Source organism: Bos mutus, chromosome 21 (genome assembly GCF_027580195.1).
Source record: "Bos mutus isolate GX-2022 chromosome 21, NWIPB_WYAK_1.1, whole genome shotgun sequence".
NCBI lineage: Eukaryota > Metazoa > Chordata > Mammalia > Artiodactyla > Bovidae > Bos > Bos mutus.
This window is the reverse complement of record NC_091637.1, coordinates 30175826-30200036: the sequence shown is the minus strand read 5'-3', so window position 1 is coordinate 30200036 and position 24211 is coordinate 30175826. Positions and strand designations below refer to the sequence as shown.

General features: G+C 40.4%; 1 protein-coding gene across 7 annotated transcripts in view; it reads right to left on the bottom strand.

Annotated features, from left to right (window-relative positions):
* Positions 1 to 287: 287 nt before the first annotated feature.
* Positions 288 to 24211, bottom strand: part of HYKK (hydroxylysine kinase) — a 31223-nt gene continuing 7299 nt past the window's right edge. For 6 of the 7 annotated variants that reach the window (XM_070358518.1, XM_070358517.1, XM_070358516.1 and 3 more), the window contains 3 exons: positions 23176 to 23315; positions 14268 to 14451; positions 288 to 4215 (listed from right to left, as the gene is read on the bottom strand). In XM_070358518.1, the coding sequence (XP_070214619.1) occupies positions 3755 to 4215; positions 14268 to 14451; positions 23176 to 23315 (785 nt within the window). In that variant the 3' untranslated portion in view covers positions 288 to 3754. Of the gene's footprint in view, positions 4216 to 14242; positions 14452 to 23175; positions 23316 to 24211 lie in introns of all 7 variants that reach the window. The other variant, XM_070358520.1, reaches the window with a different exon arrangement.

Genomic DNA, 24211 nt, shown 5'->3' with positions numbered 1-24211 from the left:
CCCGACCCAAGAATCGAACCCAGGTCTCTTGCAATGCAGGCAGATTCTTTACTGTCTGAGCCAACCAGGAAACCTTAATATGAAGGATGTAGGTTGGATAATAAGACCAGAAACTAAAGCCCTGTTGCAGTCGAGAGGGGCTAAAAGCCTGGACAGGAAAAGATACTTGCAAGAGTAGAGTCTTTGCTGGACAAATGGTATTAATTCCCAAACCTAGAACTGGATTTTCTCCTCATTGGTGGAAAGAACCAAAGACTGGCACCTGTAGATGTGCGTTCATTCTAACAGTTCATCAGAGAGACCTTTATTAAGGGTGTGCTAGGGGCTGGGCAGGGAACTTGGTTCTGAAGATAATGAAATAAATATTATTCAGTTTATGCCACCAAAGAGTTTATAAGCCACATTGAACTGATTGACTGGAGATAAGCTGCAGCAAACCCCAAATAGTAAAATAGCAATGCAAGGCAGCACGTATTTAATTGAAAGGGTGGTCAGTAATATTTGTATACATAATTCAAGGAAAGAGAACCCATGTTAACTGGAGGACCAAACAAGTAGGAAATCTCGAACTCTCAGAAACCTAAGAGTTTCACGGTGTAAGAAAATGAATAGTGGTCTGGGAGTGAAATACAAGTTTTAGTTCATTTTTCTAGTCCCCAGTTTCCTGAATGGTCAAACCAGATAAAAATCACAACCCCTTAAATTTGGGAAGCATAAGTATTTTTCTGTAAATCATCTCATTTGATTGTTCTAACACAGAGTGTGTGTTAGGTGAGCCCACAGGGAGGAGAGGAAGGGGGAGAGAGGAAGTGGTGTGGGTACCTGGTTCTCTTGGAGTAAACTCCTTCAACTTTTTAAGCATCTATTTCCTCATCTGAAAATGGGAATTAATCATAAGAGTACTTCTCTCATGGGTTTATAGTGGAGATTAAGTGAGATAATGCATGTAAAGTACTGTGATATAACATAAAATATATGTTTGGTCTTTGTCCCCTGTTTTAAAGCCTTTAAAACTCTTGTAATTTTCTGAGTGGTAGGGGAGAGAGGAGTGTCTTTTTTATTCATAATAAGCTGCTTTCAGCTACATCTGAATTTATGCTAACGAGGTGAATCATGAAGGATGGGGGCTGGTTATGAACAGAACCAACCAAGGGACTAGAGGACTGGAACTTTCAGCATCACTCCTGCCTTCTGGGGAGGGGGAGGGGAGGGAGATTGATTTAACCACCAGTGGTCAATGATTTGATCAACGATACCTACATAATGAAGTCACTATAAAAGCCCTAACCAAAGAGGTTCAGGAGCTTCTGGGTTGGTGAGCAGATCCACATGCCAGGAGCATGGTCCTCTGCAACTCGAGACAGACAGAGCTTCAGTGCTTAGGCCCCTTCTGGACCTCATCTTATACGCTTCTTCCTCTGTTCATCTTTTATTATTATACCCTTTATAATAAATTAATAAACATAGGTAAGCATTTCCCTGAGTTCTGTGAGCTGTCCTAGCAAATTATAGAACCCGAGGAGGGGGTCATGAGAACCCCCAACTTACAGCCAGTTGGTCAGAAGCACAACTTGGGACTTGAGGCTAGCATCTGAAGTGGAGGCAGTTTTGAGGGACTGGGCCCTTAACCTGGGGGGTCTGCTCTAGCTCCAAATCAGATCAGTCGCTCAGTCGTGTCCGACTCTTTGCGACCCCATGAATTGCAGCACGCCAGGCCTCCCTGTCCATCACCATCTCCTGGAGTTCACTCAGACTCACGCCCTTCGAGTCAGTGATGCCATTCAGCCATCTCATCCTCTGTCATCCCCTTCTCTTGCCCCCAATCCCTCCCAGCATCAGAGTCTTTTCCAATGAGTCAACTCTTCGCATGACGTGGCCAAAGTACTGGAGTTTCAGCTTTAGCATCATTCCTTCCAAAGAAATCCCAGGGCTGATCTCCTTCAGAATGGACTGCTTGGATCTCCTTGCAGTCCAAGGGACTCTCAAGAGTCTTCTCCAACACCACAATTCAAAAGCATCAATTCTTCGGTGCTCAGCCTTCTTCACAGTCCAACTCTCACATCCATACATGACCACAGGAAAAACCATAGCCTTGACTAGACGGACCTTTGTTGGCTGCAAATAGTTAGTGTCAAATTGCTTAATGTGAGGGGAAAACCCCACATGTTTAGAGTCAGAATTATTGTGAGAGTAGAAAGAGTTTTCTTTTAAATACTTAATACTCAATAAATATTGGTTTTTATTGTACACTGCTAAACAGTACAGCAGGAAGGATATGGATTTGATCGTCATTTACTGATCTAAAATTCTGATTCCTAAGAATCAGATCACTGACTGAATATGAGAGGCAAAAAGAAAGGTACTCCAGTATTCTGAGTTTGGGTAACCTGGTTCATTCACTTAGTAGACATTTATTAAGTCTTTTATATGTGCCAAGCCCTGTGCTGAGAACTTTGCATTAATCGCTAAGAAATCCTCACACTTACTCCTTCAAGTAAGTGTTACAGGAACTGTAAGATAGGTGCTACTTCACCTTCACAGACAAGGAAACTGAGGCACAGAGAAGTTAAAGATGAACATAAGAATGATACAAATGAGTGATACAAAATTCAGAGACCTAGTTTGGAGAGAATAGATAGCTCTGTAGGTAGGTGGTTAGATGGTTTTACATATATATTCTCATATATATCAAAAGAGATAACTACCAAAAAGGTGTTTGAATGGCCAGGGTTCTAGACTTGAGTCGTCCACAGAGAATGGAGAGCTACAAACGACAAGACTAAGTAAATGACTATTTACTGTTTATCACACTAAGGGAGACATGACCAGAAATCAGTGAAGGAAATACAGTGTATGAATAAAGTCAGGTTTACATAAGCTATGTTCTCCAATATTATATATTCATATGAAAAGAAACATAAATGGTAGAGGATTTTAAAATATCTGCTTGGGGTCTTTCTTGGTATCAGCGTGAAAACTGTTTAGATACCTCATGAGTTAGTGGCCTTGTCTGGGTGTCTTATTTGCTTACTTGCAGTTCCAGTGAGTGCTGGCATCTGCCTCTGGAGTTTCAGTTTCAACTGCCCTCTCAGACAAGTTAAAGCTTTCTCTTATGAATACTACATCTGTTTTCTCCTAAGGCCTCTTAGTGTGTGCCTTATTTTCTCCAGCCTTTCTTCTAGGATACATTAATTTGAAAATATTTTTAAAGACCATGGGAAAGGCACTATACCAGTGTAAGAATGGATGAAAGACAAAAAAACAATGTACATGGTTTCTGCCCTCAAATAGGTCTTAGACTAGATGATTATACAGCCATCACCCATGACACCAAGTGATGTACTGTACAAAAGGCAGAGTTCAAAGAGATTCTGAACAATGAAGAGATGGGAGAAGGCTTCACAGAACTGGTGATATGTTAACTAGGTCTGTGTGTTGCATTCACTTATCTAAAATATGTGAATATATCTATACATACATAGTCCTTTCAAAGTTAAAAAAAATCATTGATCTTGAGAGATTATTTGATTCAAAATATCACTCTGCATGTTTGATACACAAGGTAAGTGAAACCCATAGAAAGACATGCTTTCTCATGCAGTACTTTCTTAGGTTAAAAAAATGGTCATGAAATTATTAGAAGACCTTAGTGGTTACATGTGCATTGATATGTTTCATCAATTCATCTTTAACTGTGCAGGAAAACGGTCCTATTGGCTCTTCATTACCCAAGTTAATGTGAATTTTTATCTAGTCACATGGAGATCCCAGATTCATAGGATTTGGCAGTTTCAAACCAGATTTCTTCTACAGCTTTCCGGCCCATGTCAAACATTTGCTGTAAGTGCTTCCACCCGGTTTTTGCAGTAATCATGAGATATTCTTCATTCTCTGGGTATAGCTGGCAAGAGTATGCAGCTAGGACAAGTGACTGACAAAAACGACTGCATACAAGTAGAAACAAAGCACCTCTCTCCACAGGAGTCAGTGGGACCACACTTTCAAACCCAGCAAGGACATGGCCTCCTACTTGTATAGGAGTCTTGCTTTCAATCATCATGTACATGATGGTGATCGCCACTTCAAACACGTAGTAACCGTAGCTCATGTCATCAAAATCTAAAATCCCAGACACCTGATATACGGCATCTCCAAAGGCTGACTCGCTGGACACTATTAAAATGTTGTGGTCGTTAAGATCTCCGTGATTGATACCTGAAAGGAGAAAAATTAAGCCAAGTAAAAACAGTTGTTTAATACCCTAATTCATTCTCTTTCCATTACTCTTTCTCAGATGGTGATGGTGGTTTTGTTACTAAGTCATGTCCAACTCTGCGACCCCATGGACTGTAGCCCACCAGGCTCCTCTGTCCGTGGGATTTCCCAGGCAAGAATGTTGGAGTGGTCTGCCATTTCCTTCTCCACTTTCTCAGGTTTGGGCATTCAAATAATTTGATGAGCAATCAGAGATGAAGAGCTAAACCCTCTTTTTCTTGAGAAATAAAACAACTTCCTCTGAAAAGGATAAAAGCAGTTAATTTGGTGGTTGCTTTTGCTTTTCACCAATACAACAACAGAAGAGGGAGACTGTAGTCATTGCAAACACCTAATTTTGGCTCTGAGCCAATGAAAATTGAAATGTTTCATCAATTCATCTTTAAGTTCTTTACCCTTTACTTGTCTAATATATATAGATATATGCATATATACATTCATGTTATTATAAGAAGCAAAGAGTCCTAGAATGGACCAGATGTGCCTTTCTTTTAACCTAGAAAAGAAATTTCTGATGACAAAGTAATTCTGAATTTCTCTAGTCTTCTGATAACTGGAATAGATGATGTTATTTTAAGTCAGTACCACTCAAAGTGGGGGCCTGTGGCTAGTGCTGGCCCACAAACTGTTATTAGTCTGCATTAGAATAAAAACAGACATTAAGACTGTTTTATTTTTCATCAAAGAGTATGACGGGGCCTTATCTCATTAACAGTATAGCCCAGTTTGGATGTTGTCAAACTCGCATGGTAAATCATGTGTGGTATGAGCCATGAACTAATCTTGAACAGTAGGGCCAAATGTATCAGGCTTCAGGGAGTTGGGAAAAAAACCCAAACTTGTCTTTTACAATGGAGAGTTTGAGAAGCACTGATTTAAACCACTGAGTGAGGACTGGGAGGAGATGGGGATGTCTGTGCACACTGTCACGTACTTTATAATAAGTGCATGATACAAAGTCCAGAATATTAGCTTTTAAATATAACACTGATTTCTTCTCTATGACTTCAGATCAGATCAGTCGCTCAGTCGTGTCCGACTCTTTGCGACCTCATGAATCACAGCACGCCAGGCCTCCCTGTCCCTCACCAACTCCCGGAGTTCACTGAGACTCACATCCATCGAGTCAGTGATGCCATCCAGCCATCTCATCCTCTGTCGTCCCCTTCTCCTCTTGCCCCCAATCCCTCCCAGCATCAGAGTCTTAGGGTTGTGTAAATCATGCTTAAGTGATGTAGTACAGTTGGTGGCCTGTAGAATCAATGAATATTAGTGTAAACTACATGTTTCTGATATGATGGTGGGCAAGAATCCCTTAGAAGAAATGGAGTAGCCATCATAATCAACAAAAGAGTCCAAAATGCAGTACCTGGATGCAATCTCAAAAATGACAGAATGATCTCTGTTCATTTCCAAGGCAAACCATTCAATATCACGGTAATCCAAATCTAAGCCCTGACCAATAATGCTGAAGAAGCTGAAGTTGAATGGTTCTATGAAGACCTACAAGACCTTTTAGAACTAACACCCAAAAAAGATCTCCTTTTCATTATAGGGGACTGGAACGCAAAAGTAGGAAGTCAAGAAACACCTGGAGTAACAGGCGAATTTGGCCTTGGAGTACAGAATGAAGCAGGGCAAAGGTTAATAGAGTTTTGCCAAGAAAACGCATTGGTCATAGCAAACACCCTCTTCCAACAACACAAGAGAAGACTCTATACGTGGACATCACCAGATGGTCAACCTCGAAATCAGATTGATTATATTCTTTGCAGCCAAAGATGGAGAAGCTCTATACAGTCAGCAAAAACAAGACCGGGAGCTGACTGTGGCTCAGATCATGAACTCTTTTTTGCCAAATTCAGACTTAAATTGAAGAAACTAGGGAAAACCACTAGACCATTCAGGTATGACCTAAATCAAATCTCTTACAATTATACAGTGGAAATGAGAAATAGATTTAAGTAAGAAATAGATTTAATCTAGAAATAGATTAGATCTGATAGAGTGCCTGATGAACTATGGATGGAGGTTTGTGACATTGTACAGGAGACAGGGATCAAGACCATCCCCAAGATAAAGAAATGCAAAAAAGCAAAATGGCTGTCTGAGGAGACCTTACAAATAGCTGTGAAAAGAAGAGAGGCGAAAAGCAAAGGAGAAAAGGAAAGATATACCCATGTGAATGCAGAGTTCCAAAGAATAGCAAAGAGAGATAAGAAAGCCTTCCTCAGTGATCAGAGCAAAGAAATAGAGAAAAACAATAGAATGGGAAAGACTAGAGATCTCTTCAAGAAAATTAGAGATACCAAGGGAACATTTCATGCAAAGATAGGCTCAAAAAAAGAACAGAAATGGTGTGGACCTAACAGAAGCAGAAGAGGTGACAAGAATACACAGAAGAACTATACAAAAAAGATCTTCACGACCCGGGCCACAGGACTGGAAAAGGTCACTTTTTATTCCAATCCCAAAGAAAGGCAATGCCAAAGAATGCTCAAACTATCACACAATTGCACTCATCTCACACGCTACTAAAGTAATGCTCAAAATTCTCCAAGCCAGGCTTCAGCAATACGTGAACCATGATCTTCCAGATGTTTAAGCTGGTTTTAGAAAAGGCAGAGGAACCAGAGATCAAATTGCCAACATCTGCTGGATCATCAAAAAAGCAAGAGAGTCCCAGAAAAACATCTATTTTTCCTTTATTGACTATGCCAAAGCCTTTGACTGTGTGGATCACAACAAACTGTGGAAAATTCTGAAAGAGATGAGAATACCAGACCACCTGACCTGCCTCTTGAGAAATCTGTATGCAGGTCAAGAAGCAACAGTTAGAACTGGACATGGAACAACAGACTGGTTCCAAATAGTGAAAGGAGTACGTCAAGGCTGTATATTGTCACCCTGCTTATTTAACTTATATGCAGAGTACATCATGAGAAACGCTGGACTGGAAGAAGCACAAGCTGGAATCAAGATTGCCGGGAGAAATTTCAATAACCTCAGATATGCATATGACCTAGATAGCATACTGAAGAGCAGAAACATTACTTTGCCAACAAAGGTCCGTCTAGTCAAGGCTATGGTTTTTCCAGTGGTCATGTATGGATGTGAGAGTTGGACTGTGAAGAAAGCTGAGAGCCAAAGAATTGATGCTTTTGAACTGTGGTGTTGGAGAATACTCTTGAGAGTCCCTTGGACTGCAAGGAGATCCAACCAGTCCATTCTAAAGGAGATCAGCCCTGGGTGTTCTTTGGAAAGAATGATGCTAAAGCTGAAACTCCAGTACTTTGGCCACCTCATGCGAAGAGTTGACTCATTGGAAAAGACTCTGATGCTGGGAGGGATTGGGGGCAGGAGGAGAAGGGGATGACAGGGGATGAGATGGCTGGATGGCATCACTGACTCGATGGACGTGAGTCTGAGTGAACTCCGGGAGTTGGTGATGGACAGGGAGGCCTGGCGTGCTGCGATTCATGGGGTCGCAAAGAGTCGGACATGACTGAGTGACTGAACTGAACTGATGCAGATGACACCACTCTTAAGGCAGAAAGTGAAAAAGAACTAAAAAGCCTCCAGATGAAAATGAAAGAGGAGAGTAAAAAGTTGGCTTAAAGCTCAACATTCAGAAAACTAAGATCCTGGCATCCGGTCCCATCACTGCATGGCAAATAGATGGGGAAACAAAGGAAACAGTGGCAAACTTAATATTTTTTGGCTCCAAAATCACTGCAGATGGTAACAGCAGCCGTGAAATTAAAAGATGCTTACTCCTTGGAAGGAAAGTTATGGCCAACCTAGACAGCATATTAAAAAGCAGAGACATTACTTTGCCAACAAAGGTCTGTCTAGTCAAGGCTATAGTTTTTCCAGTGGTCATGTATGGATCTGAGAGTTGGGCTATAAAGAGAGCTGAGCACCAAAGAATTGATGCTTTTGAACTGTGGTGTTGGAAGACTCTTGAGAGTCCCTTGGACTGCAAGGAGATCCAACTAGTCCGTCCTAAAGGAAATCAGTCTGTTGCTGAAGCTGAAACTCCAATACTTTGGCCACCTGATGCGAAGAACCGACTCATTGGGAAAGACCCTGATGCTGGGAAAGACTGAAGGCAGGAGGAGAAGGGGATAACAGAGAATGAGATGGTTGGATGGTATCACTGACTCAATGGACATAAGTTTGGGTAGACTCTGGGAGTTGCTGATGGACAGGGAGGCCTGGCATGCTGCAGTCCATGGGGTTGCAAAGAGTTGGACACGACTGAGCAACTGAACTGAATTGAACATGTTTCTGATACGGGGATTCATCATGATTGATGGTATGTCATAGTTTCACTGACAATATTTTTTCTTCCCTAGAGGTTCATAAAACAATTTGATATTTGTACAGTGAACCGGTATTTTAGAATCAATGAAATAAATTACTTCATGAATGCAATCTGTATATGTGGAAACCTCTCTTATTTCATTGCTTTTTTTTCACATGTCCAGTGGCCTATTAAGAAATGATACAGCTACTTAGTGCTTGGAATAAAATAACAGAAGTAGCTGAATTTGAGAATTAATCAAAGGAAAGAGTTCTGATCAAGATGGCAGAGTGAATTCATACTTTGATAACCCCAATATACATATCAATGATAAAAATAAAAAGAGAAATCAATAGATATACAGCCAGCCTCAAAACCAAGATAGATTTATACACTACAAACAGAAGAGAAATGCCAAGCGCAAGTGAGCAGTCAGCAGGAAGAAAGCCGCAGGCTTGCCTATTGTGTTCCAGATCAGCACTATGCCTTCCCCTTTGAGAGAAGGAACTTAAAATGCTACCTGCTGGGTGGGAAACACGCTCACCACATGAAACTGGAGGCAGTGAAGAGGGCCTCCTGACTCAGAAAAGCAGGATCAGATCTGCTGCCAGCCCACTGCTTAGACTGCTGCAGTTCCAAGGAGGGAGGAGGACAGAAATATAGCCTTGAAACCCAATGCCAAACCTGGGTGCTATGTGAATATATCCTGTGCCCAGTTACTGAAGTTACTGAAGTCTTTGGTTTAGTGTCTATGGTCAGTTTCTTGTTCTTGCTCATGGTAACTTATTTACCTGTGTGCTGATATAGAGTATGGCCCAAGGCAGTTACTGTAGAAAAGTAATCAAGAAGAACTTCTAAAACTGAAAAATACAATGAATAGATTAAGAACGCAATGGTTGGGTTTAAGAGATTAGACATAGCTAAAGAGATTCAATAAACTACAGAATAGGATAGAAACTTATCCAAATGCAGCATGGGCAGAGAAAAAGAGAAGGTAATATACACAGAGGATTCAATGAGAAGGCGTAATATGAGCTTAATTGGAGTCTCAAAAGGAGAAAAAAGGGATAAAGATGCAGAGGCAAGAATTTTCTATAAATGATGAAAGACAATGTTCACACACAGGTTTGAAAAACCCAAGTAAGGTTAAAAAAAAAAAAAATCTGAAAAGCAACTCAAAGGAGAAAAAGACACATTATCTTCAGAGAAACAACAGACTGAGAGCTGGCCTCTCAGCAGCGATGGAAGCTAAAAGACAGCAGAATTCTAAAATTCTAAACCCATGAGATCTAAAATTCTATAGGCTGTGAAAATATCCTTCAGGAATGAAGACCAAATAAAAACATTTTCAGACAAAATCAGAGAAAGTTCACCATTAGAGAACTGCATCAAAGGAAATTCAGAAAGATGTATTTTGGGCAGGAAGAAAATGATTCCAGACAGAAGGTTTGGGGTGCTGGAAGATAAACAGTGAATTTATAAGTAAATCTAAATAAACTTGACTCTAAAACAAAAATAATAATGTTTTTGGTGGTGAAAATATATAGAATGAAAGTTTACTAAAACAGTAGCATATGAGTCAGGAAAGAGATAAATGAAATTAAATTATTTTAAGGTCCCTGTATCAGACTTTGATAAGTTGAAGTAGCATGTTAGACTTTATAAGGTAATCATTCAAAGCGTATAATTTTCTGGAGAGAGAGGAAAAAAAGACAAAAATAATTAGCACAAAAACAATTCACTCAAAAGAAGGGAGAAAGAAAAGAAAAAATGTGAAAGAGAGAAAAAATCAAGTGAACAAAAAATAAGATGGGATAGCTATATAATGTCAGATGGAGTGGACATTAAGGCAAAAAAACAAGATAAATAAAGAAGGATACTTTATATTGATAAAAGATTCAGTTTTCTAATAAGACGACAATTCTAATTTTAGGTGCACAGTGCCTTGAAATATATAAAGCAAAATTTGACAGAAATACAAATAAAAATAGGCAATTCACAGTTAGAGTGGGAGATTTTAAACACACTTGTCTTGATCATTGTTAGAGCAAGCAGACAAAAAGGTAAGCCAATGGTATAGAAAATTTAAACAACAAGATTAATGATTTGACCTACTGGACATATTTGACCCAACACCTACTGAATACATTCTGTTTAGCATACAGGGAGCACTTAAAAAAATTACCAAATGCTTCATTATGAAGTAAATGTTAAGAAATTTCAAAGTACTGAAATCATATAGAGCTGTTCTGCCCCACATGATAGCCACTGGTCGTAAGTTGCCTTTTAAATAAAATTGAAAGTTCAGTTCCTTAGTTGCACTAGCCAGATTTCAAGTGCTCAGTAGCCACACAGAAGCTATTATATTAGATAGCACAGATACAGAACATTTCCATTTGTTGAAGAAAATTCTACTGGACAGCACTGATACAAAGGATATTCTCTGACCATAATGCAACAGTAGAAATCAACAGTAAAAGGATAACTAAAATTTTCATCACATATATCTTTTATTGGTCTATATAAATGGAGAGATAGACCAATGTTCATGGATTAGATTACTCAATCTTATAAACACACACATTTTCTCCAAATATATATATATTATATTTATTCAGTCCACATCTAGCCAAAATCTCAACAAAATTTTTCTTTAAACATGACAAGCTGATTTCAAAATTGATATGGAAATGTAAAAAGACCAAAAAAAAAGTCAAGACCCTTTTAAAGAAGAACAAGAAAATGAAAGGACATGTTTTATCAGATATGAAGACTTTAAAAGTTAAAGAAATTAAGATAGTGTAGTAATCTTTAGGGATGCTCAAAGATTCCAGTTATCTTCCTTCCAGTAACATGCTGGGTTGTCAGTTCCCTGTTTTCCAAAAGTTGTTAGCAGCAGTGTGGTATTTTTTGGCCACTACATGTAACAGAAGTGACATCACTTCAGGGCAGATGCTTTAAGATTCAGCATATAATCTGCTACATTCTCTTTCTCCATACTAATATCCCAGCTGGTGAAAGTTTTATCAGTCTAACTCCCAAAGTAAGAATACACATAGCCCCCGTCAATCAAGACCTGCAGCTTGTGTTGGAACTAAACCTTTGTTATTTAAGTCCACAAGAATTTGGGGGTTATTTGTTACTGCAGCATAACCTAGCCTAGCTGATACACAATGTGTTATGGGTGCAGAGATAGACAAATAGACCAATAGGGCAAAATGCAGTCCAAAATCATATTTGATTTACAATAGAGCTGGTACTGGAAAATAAGGGGAAAACACTGCTTTTCAATAAACGTTGGTGAGAAAATTTATCAGCCTTAAGAAAAATCACACTATATAAAAACAAATTCCAGATGTATTAGAGTCCTATTATAAAGGAAAAAAAAATTTTTAATTTTTTTGGGCTCCAAAATCACTGCAGATGGTGACTGCAGCCATGAAATTAAAAGATGCTTGCTCCTTGGAAGAAAAGCTATGACCAACCTAGACAGCATATTAAAAAGCAGAGATATTACTTTGCCAGCAAAAGATCTGAATAGGCACTTCACAAAATAATTTATCCAAATGGCCAGTAAATTGGGAACTACACATTAAAACCACAATAAGCAAACATTAACACATCAGATCGGCAAAATTGAAGTCTGATGGTGCCAAGATTGTAGAGGAATAAACTCTGCTAGTAGTAGTACAAAGTCATAAAATGGTTTGGCATATCTCTGAAGTTGAATATGGACATGAACTATGGACCTAGCAATCCTACCCCTGAGCTCATGAAGTCATATACCCAAAGAACTCATGAACACATATACCAAGAGACACAAGAAGATTCATAGAGCACTGTTCTTAACAGACTAGAACTGGAAACAACTCAAATATCTTTGAAGAGAGGAATAGCTAATGTGTGGTATATTTATGAATCACGTGCTCTACAGTAATAAAAGTCACATGCGATAATGCAGTAATAGTGCAGTCACAATGCAGTAATAAATGGTCACATGCAACAACATGGATAGTCTAAGAGAAGTAATTTTAAGCAAAAAAAAAAAAAAAAGGCGGGGAGGAAGACACAAGTGACTATATACTGTAGGGAGACAGACAAGAGCAGGGAGACCAGTTAGGAGGCTACAGCAATAATCCTTAGTCTTTGGTGTTTTTTTAATGGCAGCCTGAGCCAACTAATACAGAAAGCAGAGGACAAAAGGATGTGCACTGCCTAGCCTCAGCTTTGCAAGAGACGCCCCCTTTGTTCTTTGCCCTTTGACTAGTACTTCATGTTGGGTCAGAAAGCTCATTACACCCCAAAGAAATTGTTGCCCATGTACTTAAGGAGATATGCCTTGGCATGCTCATTGCAGCATCATATATATATATATATTCACTACTACTGTATCCCCACATTAAGAACAGTGCCTGGTATATAGAATGCACTGCTCAAGCAATATCTGCTGAATAGATGAATGCTCTTAATATAGAAAATTCTAGAATTGGAAAGGCCTTTAGACATTGACCACACTATCTAAAGTTCTAAATGACTTTGACCATCAATGAACAAATGGGGAAGAGCTCAGAGAAAAATGACAAGTTGCCACTATCAGGCTGAGAGAGGACCCCCGACTCCAGTCCAGACCTCTTTCACATAGTAAGTGTCTGAAAGTGACTTGATGGCCATCCAGAGGAGTAGCTCTCAATTTTTTTCTTTAAAAAAAAAAAAAAAATATATATATATATATATTTTATATATATATATATATAAAAGAACCAACCTAAAAATCCACTAACAAGAGAATAGACTCCAAAAATTACATTCAAACAAATCAGAGTATACACACACACACACACACACAATGGAATATTATTCAGCAGTTAAAACTCATCAACTAAATGAACTAGAACTACATCTGTTAAATGGATCAATCTGAAAAACATAATGTTGAATAAAAAATCAGTTTGCAGGACAATAATATACAGCATGATGCCATTTATCTAAAGTCTGAAAGTATGCAAAATACTATAAAGGTAATTTATAAATACATATGTTATAATATTAAAGGGCTTCCCTTGTGGCTCAGCTGGTAAAGAAGCTGCCTGCAATGCGGGAGACCTGGGTTCAATCCCTGGGTTGGGAAGATCCCCTGGCGAAGGGAAAGGCTACCCACTCCAGTATTCTGGCCTGGGGAATACATGGACTGTATGAGTCCATGGGGTAGCAAAGAGTTGGATACAACTGAGTAATATGAAAAGATGTATGCAAATTTAGTAGGGAGGGGAGAGGCAGAATCATGTAAATTTAGAGGGGCTTCAAATTTAGCAATTTTAAGGGAGATGAAAGTATTATTCTTTAAAAGCAATAGGACCAAATATGACAAAGTCATTTGAAAAGACCCTGATGCCGGGAAAGATTGAGGACAGGAGAAGGGGAGCGACAGAGGATGAGATGGTTGGATGGCATCACCGACTCGATGGACATGAGTTTGGGTGAACCATGGGAGCTGGGGATGGACAGGGAGGCCTGGCGTGCTGCGGTTCATGGGGTCGCAAAGAGTCGGACACGACTGAGCAACTGAACTGAACTGATTAAGATTGATAAAGCTAAGTTGTACCTCCATACTTTTCTGATGGTTTGAAATTTGACACTTTAAAAATTAAGAAATACACTTACTTGATTGGGGGGGTGGGGTACTCACATTCTCTAAAATGACTTAGACTGGTCATCACTTCGTCCTTGAACAGCTGAATGACCTGTTCAACAATCTCTCGATTCCGATTCTGGCCCAAGGCATAGAGGTATTTCTCCAGAAGAGGAACACTTTTCAGATTCCAGATGAAGTTCTCCCGATGAAGACTACTTAGCTTTGGGTGATGGAATTTCTAAATCAAAAGCAAAGAAACTCTTAGACTCTTTGACAACACAAGCACTGCTGAAGAGTTTTGCTGTGGGCTAGAAGACTACACCCTCTGAAGGGTGGGCCACGTGGGCCTTTGGAAGAGGGTTGGCATTCTCTCATGGTCACTGACTTGCTTAATTTACCTTAATCCACAAAGTGGTCAAAATATCATATTTGCCCAGGATCTCACAGTTTTGAGAGCACATTCCCCTCCCCTCACTGCCCATCCTCATAAGTGGGAGAAGGTAGGATTACCATCTGCAGACTACAAAGGAATGGAAGCAGCTCTAAAGAGATCTGCCCCGGGCCTCCGGTTCCCTGTTGGACTTCATCTTTGACAATGTTTTTCCACTCTCCTTCAACCACACTGACCCTGACCTCCCTGCTTTTCAAGGAACACTCCAGGCACTTTCCCACCCCTTTTGTATTTGCTGTTCCCTCCACCTGGGGATCCCAGGAATCCATATGGCTAGTGAGGGGCTTTCCTGATGGCCCAGTGGTCAAGAATCCACCCATCAATGCAGGAGGCTCGAGTTGGATCCCTGATCCAGGAGGATCCCACATACTGTGCAGCAACTCAGCCTGTTGGCCGTAACTATTACGCCTGTGCTCTAGAGCCTGGGAACCGTAACTACTGAGCCCACATGCCGCAACTACTGAAGTTTGGCGCCCTTGAGTCTGTGCTCCGCAACAAAAGAAGCCACTGCGAGAAGCCTGCACAACGCAATGAAGAGTAACCCCTGCTCGCTGAGAGAAAAGCCAGTGCAGCAACAAAGACCCAGCACAACCAAAACCAAATAAAAATTTTAAATTATTAAAAAAAAAAAACAAAGACACAAAGTAAATAAAGATTTCATACATAATAGGTTCTCAGTAAATGTTTGTTGAATGTGAACTTTGCAGCTGATGTGCTTGACTTCTCTGGCCTTTCCATGTTCTGGCTCGATGCCACACCAACCTGAATTTCTGGTAGTTTAATCACTACTCTTTATTAGTCTGTCTAAATCTACCTCTTGTCATCTTCCTCACTCTACCTCTCATCCCAATTCCCATTTTTCAAACACCTTGTTTCCTCTACCATAAATCTGTGACTATACTTTTAAGCCTGCCCAGCATTTTCTTCTTTCTTGTACTTAAATGAATCTCCTGAGACTAACCTCCAGCTCATCTGTGAACAAAGCAATCAAATTCCAGTACAGGTCAGTTGGTGTCTTTACTTGTGAATGCCTTGACTTTGGCAATGACCACCCAAGCGCTCCTTGTACTCTGGGCCCCCTAAGCCTACCCACCTGCTGGAAGCTTCAATGCCCCAGCCACCTCCCCAGCAAAATAAAACAGTCACAGTCTCTGCCACCCCTATGGGATTAAAATTCTTCACCTAAATGATATCTTGGGCAGACTCCATGGTTCCTAGTGTTTGTACAGAAAGTAAGAACCTACCACCTGCAAAGCCCTGGGGTGAGGTTAGGTGAGGGCATGAACAATGGGAATAAAGCATGATAAAATGCGTTATAATACCTAGTGAGGAATGCTTCTCTTGGTTTCCTCTAGAACTCTCCTGTCCTATATGAGACAACTTAAGTTGCACAGCAGAACAGAAGGTGGTTAACTACACATCAGAACTCACTGTCAGCAATGGTGTGGTGCTATCTCCGTCTTAGAACCGTAATTGTGATTTCAGAATTTAGAGGTAAAAATTGAAACCTCAACCGCAACAGGCACAACAATGCAGGCCACAGGGAGCGTAGAAAGAGAGGTCAATGATAAAGAACTCTTATGGAACAGATGCTCATTTCAACAGCTCATTTTATAGATTTTATTATGGGGGTGGTTGAGAGACTTTCCTGAGCATTCCAATCAGTTCAGAGGTTTCTCTAAATAAAAGTAATATCTGAAAACAATTCCTAAATATATACTGAGTTGAGGAGGCAGAGCAAGTTGCCACAGGTTGCTACAGAGACAGAGAGAACTTTACAGATCTGTAGATGTCTGCCTTGAAACCTGGCAGATATGTATGATCAGTACAGAGGATGAGGAAAGGTACTCAAAGCTGGGGAGAGAACCACCTGAAAGATTAGAGGGAATGGTACTTGGACAACACAGGGTCAGGAATACTGCCTGTTCCACCAATCAGGCTCACAGTTCATGGGATATTAGGTAGAGACTCAGAAGGGTCTTGCATTAATAGTGGGAATAACCATCCTACACTAAACCCATTCCTGGTCCCACCTATAAAGTATGAAGTTCAGTTCAAATTCAGTCGCTCAGTTGTGTCTGACTCCTTGTGACCCCATGGACTGCAGCATGGCAGGCTTCCCTGTCCATCTCCAGCTCCTGGAGCTCACTCAAACTCATGTCCATAGAGTCGGTGATGCTATCCAACCATCTCATCCTCTGTTGTCCTCTGCTCCTCCTGCCTTCAATCTTTCCCAGCATCAGGGTCTTTTCCAATGAGTCAGTTCTTCTCATCAGGTAGCCAAAATATTGGAGTTTCAGCTTAAGCATCAGTCCTTCCAATGGATATTCAGGACTGATTTCCTTTAGGATGGGCTGGTTGCATCTCCTTGCAGTCCAAGGGACTCTCAAGAGTCTTCTCCAACACCACAGTTCAAAAGCATCAATTCTTCAGCGCTCAGCTTTCTTTATAGTCCAACTCTCACATCTATACATGACCGCTGGAAAAACCTTGCTTTGACTAGATGGACCTTTGTCGGCAAAGTAATGTCTCTGCTTTTTACCATGCTGTCTAGGTTGGTCATAACTTTCCTTCCAAGGAGTCAGTGTCTTTTAATTTCATGGCTACAATCACCATCTGCAGTGATTTTGGAGCCCCCCCAAAATAAATTATCTCACACTTTTCATTGTTTCCCCATCTATTTGCCATGAAGTGATGGGACCGGATGCCATGATCTTAGTTTTCTGAAGGTTGAGCTTTAAGCCAACTTTTTCACTCTCCTCTTTCACTTTCATCAAGAGGCTCTTTAGTTCTTCTTCACTTTCTGCCTTAAGGGTGGTGTCATCTGCATATCTGAGGTTATTGATATTTCTCCCGGCAATCTTGATTCCAGCTTGTGCTTCCTCCAGCCTGGCATTTCTCATGATGTACTCTGCATATAAGTTAAATAAGCAGGGTGACCATATGCAGCCTTGACATACTCCTTTCAAGATTTGGAACCAGTCTGTTTTTCCATGTCCAGTTCTAATTGTTGCTTCTTGACCTGCATACAGATTTCTCAGGAGGCAGGTCAGGTGATCTGGTATTCCCATCTCTTGAAGAATTTTCCAGTTTGTTGTGATCCACACAAAGGCTTTGGTGTAGTCAATAAAGCAGAAGTAGATGTTTTTCTGGAACTCTCTTGCTTTTTCAATGATCCAACAGATGTTGGCAATTTGATCTCTGGTTTCTCTGCATTTTCTAAATCCAGCTTGAACATCTGGAAGTTTTGAGCATTACTTTGCTAGCCTGTGAGATGAGTGCAATTGTGCGGTAGTTTGAGCATTCTTTGGCATTGCCTTTCTTTGGGATTGGAATAAAAACTGACCTTTTCCAGTCCTGTGGCCACTGCTGAGTTTTCCAAATGTGCTGGCATACTGAGTGCAGCACTTTCACAGCATCATCTTTTAGGACTTGAAATAGCTCAACTGGAATTCCACCACCTCCACTAGCTTTGTTCATAATGATGTTTCCTAAGGCCCACTTGACTTCTCATTCCAGGATGTCTGCCTCTAGGTGAGTGATCACACCATTGTGGTTATCTGGGTCATGAAGATCTTTTTTTGTATAGTTTTGTGTATTCTTGCCACCTCTTTTTAAAATCTTCTGCTTCTGTTAGGTCCATACCATTTCTGTCCTCTGTTGTGCCCATCTTTGCATAACATGTTCCCTTGGTATCTCATTTTCTTAAAGAGATCTCTAGTCTTTCCCATTCTATTGTTTTCCTCTACTTCTTTGCACTGATCACTGAGGAAGGCTTTCTTATCTCTCCTTGCTATTCTTTGGAACTCTGCATTCAAATGGGTATTTCTTTCCTTTTCTTCTTTGCCTTTAGCGTCTCTTCTTTTCTCAGCTATTTGTAAGGCCTCCTCAGACAACCATTTTGCCTTTTTGCATTTCTTTTTCTTGGGGTTGGTCTTAATCACAGCCTCTTGCACAATGTCACGAACCTCCATCCACAGTTCTTTAGGCACTCTATCTATCAGATCTAGTCCCTTGAATCTATTTGTCACTTTTACTGTATAATCATAAGGGATTTGACTTAGGTCATACCTGAATGGTCTAGTGGTTTTCCCTAATTTCTTCCATTTAAGTCTGAATTTGGCAATAACGAGTTCATGATCTGAGCCACAGTCAGCTCAGATGTATTAAGACACAAACTATGAAATATTAAGACAGAAAATCACCAAACTGCTTCCAAGTGACTTAACCGCACCACTCAAGAAAGCTCAATGAACACCAAGCACAGGAAACATCATGATCAAATTGCTCAAAAGTAGAGACAGAGACAATCTTAAGACACACACACACACACACACACACACACACATGACATACATATTAAATTCAGAGGAACGATCTGACAGCGGATTTCTTGTCAGAAACAATGCAAAAGAAGAAAGTAGTGGCGTGTGTTTAAAGCACATTGGAAAAGACAGTCAACCTGAAAGTTTATGTCCAATGAAAATATCTTTCAAAAATGAAGGTGAAACAAAGATATACAAAAGCTGAAAAAATTCATTATCAGCAGCCCCACACTATAGGAAATGTTAAATGAAGTCTTTTAGGTAGATGGGAATAATAAGGATGGACAAAAAGTGTGAAGAGCACTGAAAAAGGGAACCGTACAGGCAAATATATAATTTTTTCCTGATTAAATCTCTTAGAAGATAATTGAAAGTTTAAACAAAAATAACAATATATAAGTAAAAAGTATGACAACAAAGGTATAGGGCTTCCTGGGTGGCGCTAGAGGTAAAGAGTCCACCTGGCAATGCAAGAGACACAGGGAGCTGGGTTTGATCCCTGGGTCAGGAAGATCCCCCTAGGATAGGAAATGGCACCCCACTCCAGTATTCTTGCCTGGAAAATTCCATGGACAGAGGAGCCTGGTGGGCTACAGTCCATGAGGCCACAAAGGGTCAGACATGACTGAGTAACTAAGCATGACAACAACAGAATAAGGACAGGAAGGAAGAAGCAGAAGTGTACTATGTCAGGTATATATACCACACATGAAGTGATAAACTTGAAGGCAGACCGTGATCAGTTAAAGATGTAGTCTATAAACCCTAAAGTTACCACTAAAGTAAGCAGTTATAGCTAATAAGCCCACAAAGGAGGTTAAATGAAATCATAAAAAATACACAAGCCAAAAGAAGGCAGAAAAAAAAAGCAAATTAGAGAATAAAGAACTGATGTGACAAAAAAAAAGCAGATATCAAGATGACAGGCTTAAACCTAACCATACAAAAATCACAGTAGATATAAATGCTCTAAACATCCCAACTAGAGAGCACAGATTATCAGACTGGATTTAAAAAAAAAACAAGATTCATATATATGCTGCCTATAAGAAACACACTTTTACTATAAAGCAGAAAAGAATTTCTTCCCTCATTCCCAGAAAATAATAAATATCAAGTCTTTTGGGGTAGAGAGAATTAAAAAACCCTCCTAAAACTTCTTGTTAAAGTGTTCTCGGCCCTGTCTCATCTCTCACTTAACTCATCTAAAGGCTCTGTCTTACTCTTTTCTCTAAAGCGCCGACCAGATAGAAAAAAGACAGACAGACAGAATCAAGGAATAGGAGTAGGCAAGCTGATCCCAGCAGACATTAGTGGAGCACATGTGGAATGCATAGAGGCTGATCTGCTTTTCTGTATGGCTGCTGCTGCTGCTGCTAAGTCTCGTCAGTCGTGTCCGCTCTGTGCGACCCCATAGACGGCAGCCCACCAGGCTCCCCCGTCCCTGGGATTCTCCAGGCAAGAACACTGGAGTGGGGTGCCATTTCCTTCTCCAATGCATGAAAGTGAAAAGTGAAAGTGAAGTCACTCAGTCGTGTCTGACTCTAGCGACCCCATGGACTACAGCCCACCAGGCTCCTCCATCCATGGGATTTTCCAGGCAAAAGTACTGGAGTGGGGTGTCATTGCCTTCTCCGTTCTGTATGGCAGGAAGCCTTAAAAAACTTTCACAGATCTCAACACCTTCTAAACCCATGTCTGATACTCTTCCCCGTCCCATCCCTCCAGTCCTTTGTTCCAGGCTGTGCAGGTGACTCCAGGATGGCTACAAGGGGAGAATCCTGCCTATTTCAGAATGGAGTTTTGTCCCAGCAGATCCAGATTAGAATCCATGTCCTGCTCAGCCCTTTCCTCTCCTCCATCCTTAACATTAAATCAATCATCAAATTCAGTTGGCTCTGTCGCCTAAATATATTTTGAACCTTTTCTTTGTTCCAGTCCTCAAACAGCTTTTTCTTGATTACTGCATTAGCTCCCTAGATGCAGTCCCTGCCTCCATTCTGGCTTTCTGCCAATCAAGCCATCATATTGGCACTAATTGGGCTATAAATTAGAATGTTTTTCCTGTTTAAAAAGCCTCCAAGTCTCCCTACTGTCCAAGAAAATAAGACAAAGTCCAAACTCCTTATGATAACATATTTTATAATCTGACTCCACTCTATGTTTCCAACTTTAGCTCCTATCTCTCTCAGGTGTAAACCCTATGTTCCAGCCACAGTAAATTATTCAGAGGTTCTGGAACGTGGTCATTGTTCTGCCATGATTTCTTGCATGCTCTTTCCTTTCACTGAATACCCTTCATCCTTTTCTCTGACTGACTGATGGATTCAAGACTTTTAAAACCAGCTCATAAGCTTTTTTAAATTAAAAACTTTTTATGAAGCCCTCCTTGAGTATCTAATATGTATTTGATACTGCTAGACACCAAGGAAAAAAAACAAATAATTAAGATGTAGACCAATTTCTCTTAAGATCATTGTTTCTTATGTAGCATATGTAACAGGAAGTACAAGCAACTAAATTACAATACCATCATGGTAGACTGTTACCCCAGTGGCCTCCCATGAACCATGCCTCCTGGTGTGCATGCCCTTGTGCAGCTTCTCCTACTTGGGATTAGACATGTCACTTGCTTTGGCTAATGAAATGTAAGCTAACATGAATCAAGTAGAGTCTTGATAAGCAGTTGTCCACTCGGGGCTTGTCATTTTGAATCTGTCTCAGAAGCCAGCAGTCACGTTGCAAGGATGCGCAAGACCATCCTGGAGGATGAGACACCACATGAAGAAAAAAGGACACATGGAAAGGATCTGAAGCACTGCAGCCAAATAGAGCTGCATGAGTGACCCCAATTAATACCACGAAGAGCAGAGGGACCCTGTCAGTCAACCCATGGAATCATGTGAGTTGATGGATGCACAAGTTCCAATGGAGCAAACAGCAGGAAGTGATCCTCTTTGCACAGCCTGGGAAGAGAAAGGGACCAGGGAAGATTTCACAGGGGAAGTGATTCCTGAGCTGTGTGTTCAAGGATAATCAGGAATTTTGCAGAGCAGGGGAAAAGGTATTAACGGTTGAGAAGATAACAAAGGCAGAGATGCATGAAAGAGAAAGGCACATTCAGGGGACGATGAGAAGTTCTACTTTGGTGAGAGAAGCATGAAAGGGAAGACACGGACAGTGAGACTGAGGGGGCAGAGGCAGGGATGAGGCCAGCGGGGCCTTGTCTGAAAGACGCTGAGGGCCTTGGCCTTTACTTTGAAAGCAGTGAGAGGCCACTGAAAGATTTTAATTATGGAACTGACATGGTCGGATCTGTAATTTTAAAAAGTAACTCTGATTGGTATAAAAAATAAACTGAAGGTGAAAAAGATCTGAATGCAGGGAGGGATAGTCAAGGCAGGAATGGAAAGGAGATGGATTGCAGACATCTGAGAGGTAGACTGGCCAGGATTCAGTGGGTAATTGCAAATGTTTTACTCATACAAACTGCGGTTACTTTTTCAAGTGTCTGTGTGTCCCTTGGAACACACTCCTCTAGGACAGGGGAATCCCTATTGTCTCCCCCGTTCCTGGCATAGAATGGGTTCTCAATGAACATTTGTTCATTAAATGAAGATGTTTTGTGGGTACCTTTGGAAAAATATTTGTCCAACAATGTATCTTTTCTATACAACAAAAACATTTTTAATACAAGTCATTTCAATCCATTTGTAACATAGCTATTGTTTCATACAGAGCTCTGGCTGATTATGTCTTGTGAAAACTTTGGATTTTAATTTGTGAATGCAGACTGTTTTCAGTGAGCAGCATAGAGGATATCATGAATTTCTAAAGATGTAAGTAATCTTGCCACGAAGCTAATAAAGTACAGACCTGGGCAAAAATAAACCTGTCAATATTCATGCATCTAATATCTTATTTTCTTCCTAATATCAGATTGGGTTGGCCAAAAAATTCATTCATGAATTTCATTCATTCATTTAGACCTATACAGAAAGGTCACATTTTTCATATTCACCAAGAACTGTATTGAACAACATATTCACTAACCAAAACTTTCTGGCCAACCCCAATACATGTTAAGAGGCACCAAATAAAAAGAGTCTGAGCCTGGGTGTATTTAAAATAAATCAAAACCAACAAAGAACAATTCTGATAAACAAAATAAAATCCCAAATCTTACCTCCAGTGTTTTATCCAACTTAGCAGCTAGCCTTCCAATTTCATATAAGAGCTGAGGGCCAATGGGAATCTCAGCTATGGGTCTTCCTGGGAGGTAAGTCAGCAGCCTCACCAAGTAGCTTTTGACTTCAGAGCCGCTATCTAGATGGATGGAAAGATATATTCTGTCAACTATTCTTGGGGGGAAAAAAAGATTAGAGGCTATTCTGCCTTTGCAATTATTATAGCAAGGAGTAATACAGAACAAGCTTTTTTAAAAAAAGGTGCTAACACAGGACAAGTCAGCAGAATTCTATGAGGCAGGACTGGATGGATCAAGCCAGCAAGGAGAACAGATAGACTTCAGAACACTGGGGCCAGCCATTTACATTCTAACATGACTGTAGCCCCAAGTCTGCTGGCCTTAACTCTAAATGTAAATTATCTACTCTGGCAAATGAATGCTTAAAATACATTTTTAATACATTTACAGTGGGGGGAAGTTGTGATAAAGAAATGACTTCCAGAATCACAGACTTATTTAGGGACAAACTGTTGCTTGGAAAATTCTATGAGATACATCTTAGCACTTAGAATTGAAAGGGACCAAAATTCACAGATGAGAGCTCATAGCCTTAAGAATTTAAGTCATGTAAACCATAGAAAACTAAGATCATGGCATCTGGTCCCACCACTTCATGGGAAATAGATAGGGAAACAGTGGAAACAGTGTCAGACTTTAGTTTTTGGGGCTCCAAAATCACTGCAGATGGTGACTGCAGCCATGAAATTAAAAGGTGCTTACTCCTTGAAAGGAAAGTTATGACCAACCTAGATGGCATATTCAAAAGCAGAGACATTACTTTGCCAACAAAGATCCGTCTAGTCAAGGCTATGGTTTTTCCTGTGGTCATGTATGGATGTGAGAGTTGGACTGTGAAGAAGGCTGAGCGCCGAAGAATTGATGCTTTTGAACTGTGGTGTTGGAGAAGACTCTTGAGAGTCCCTTGGATTGCAAGGAGATCCAACTAGTCCATTCTGAAGAAGATCAGCCCTGG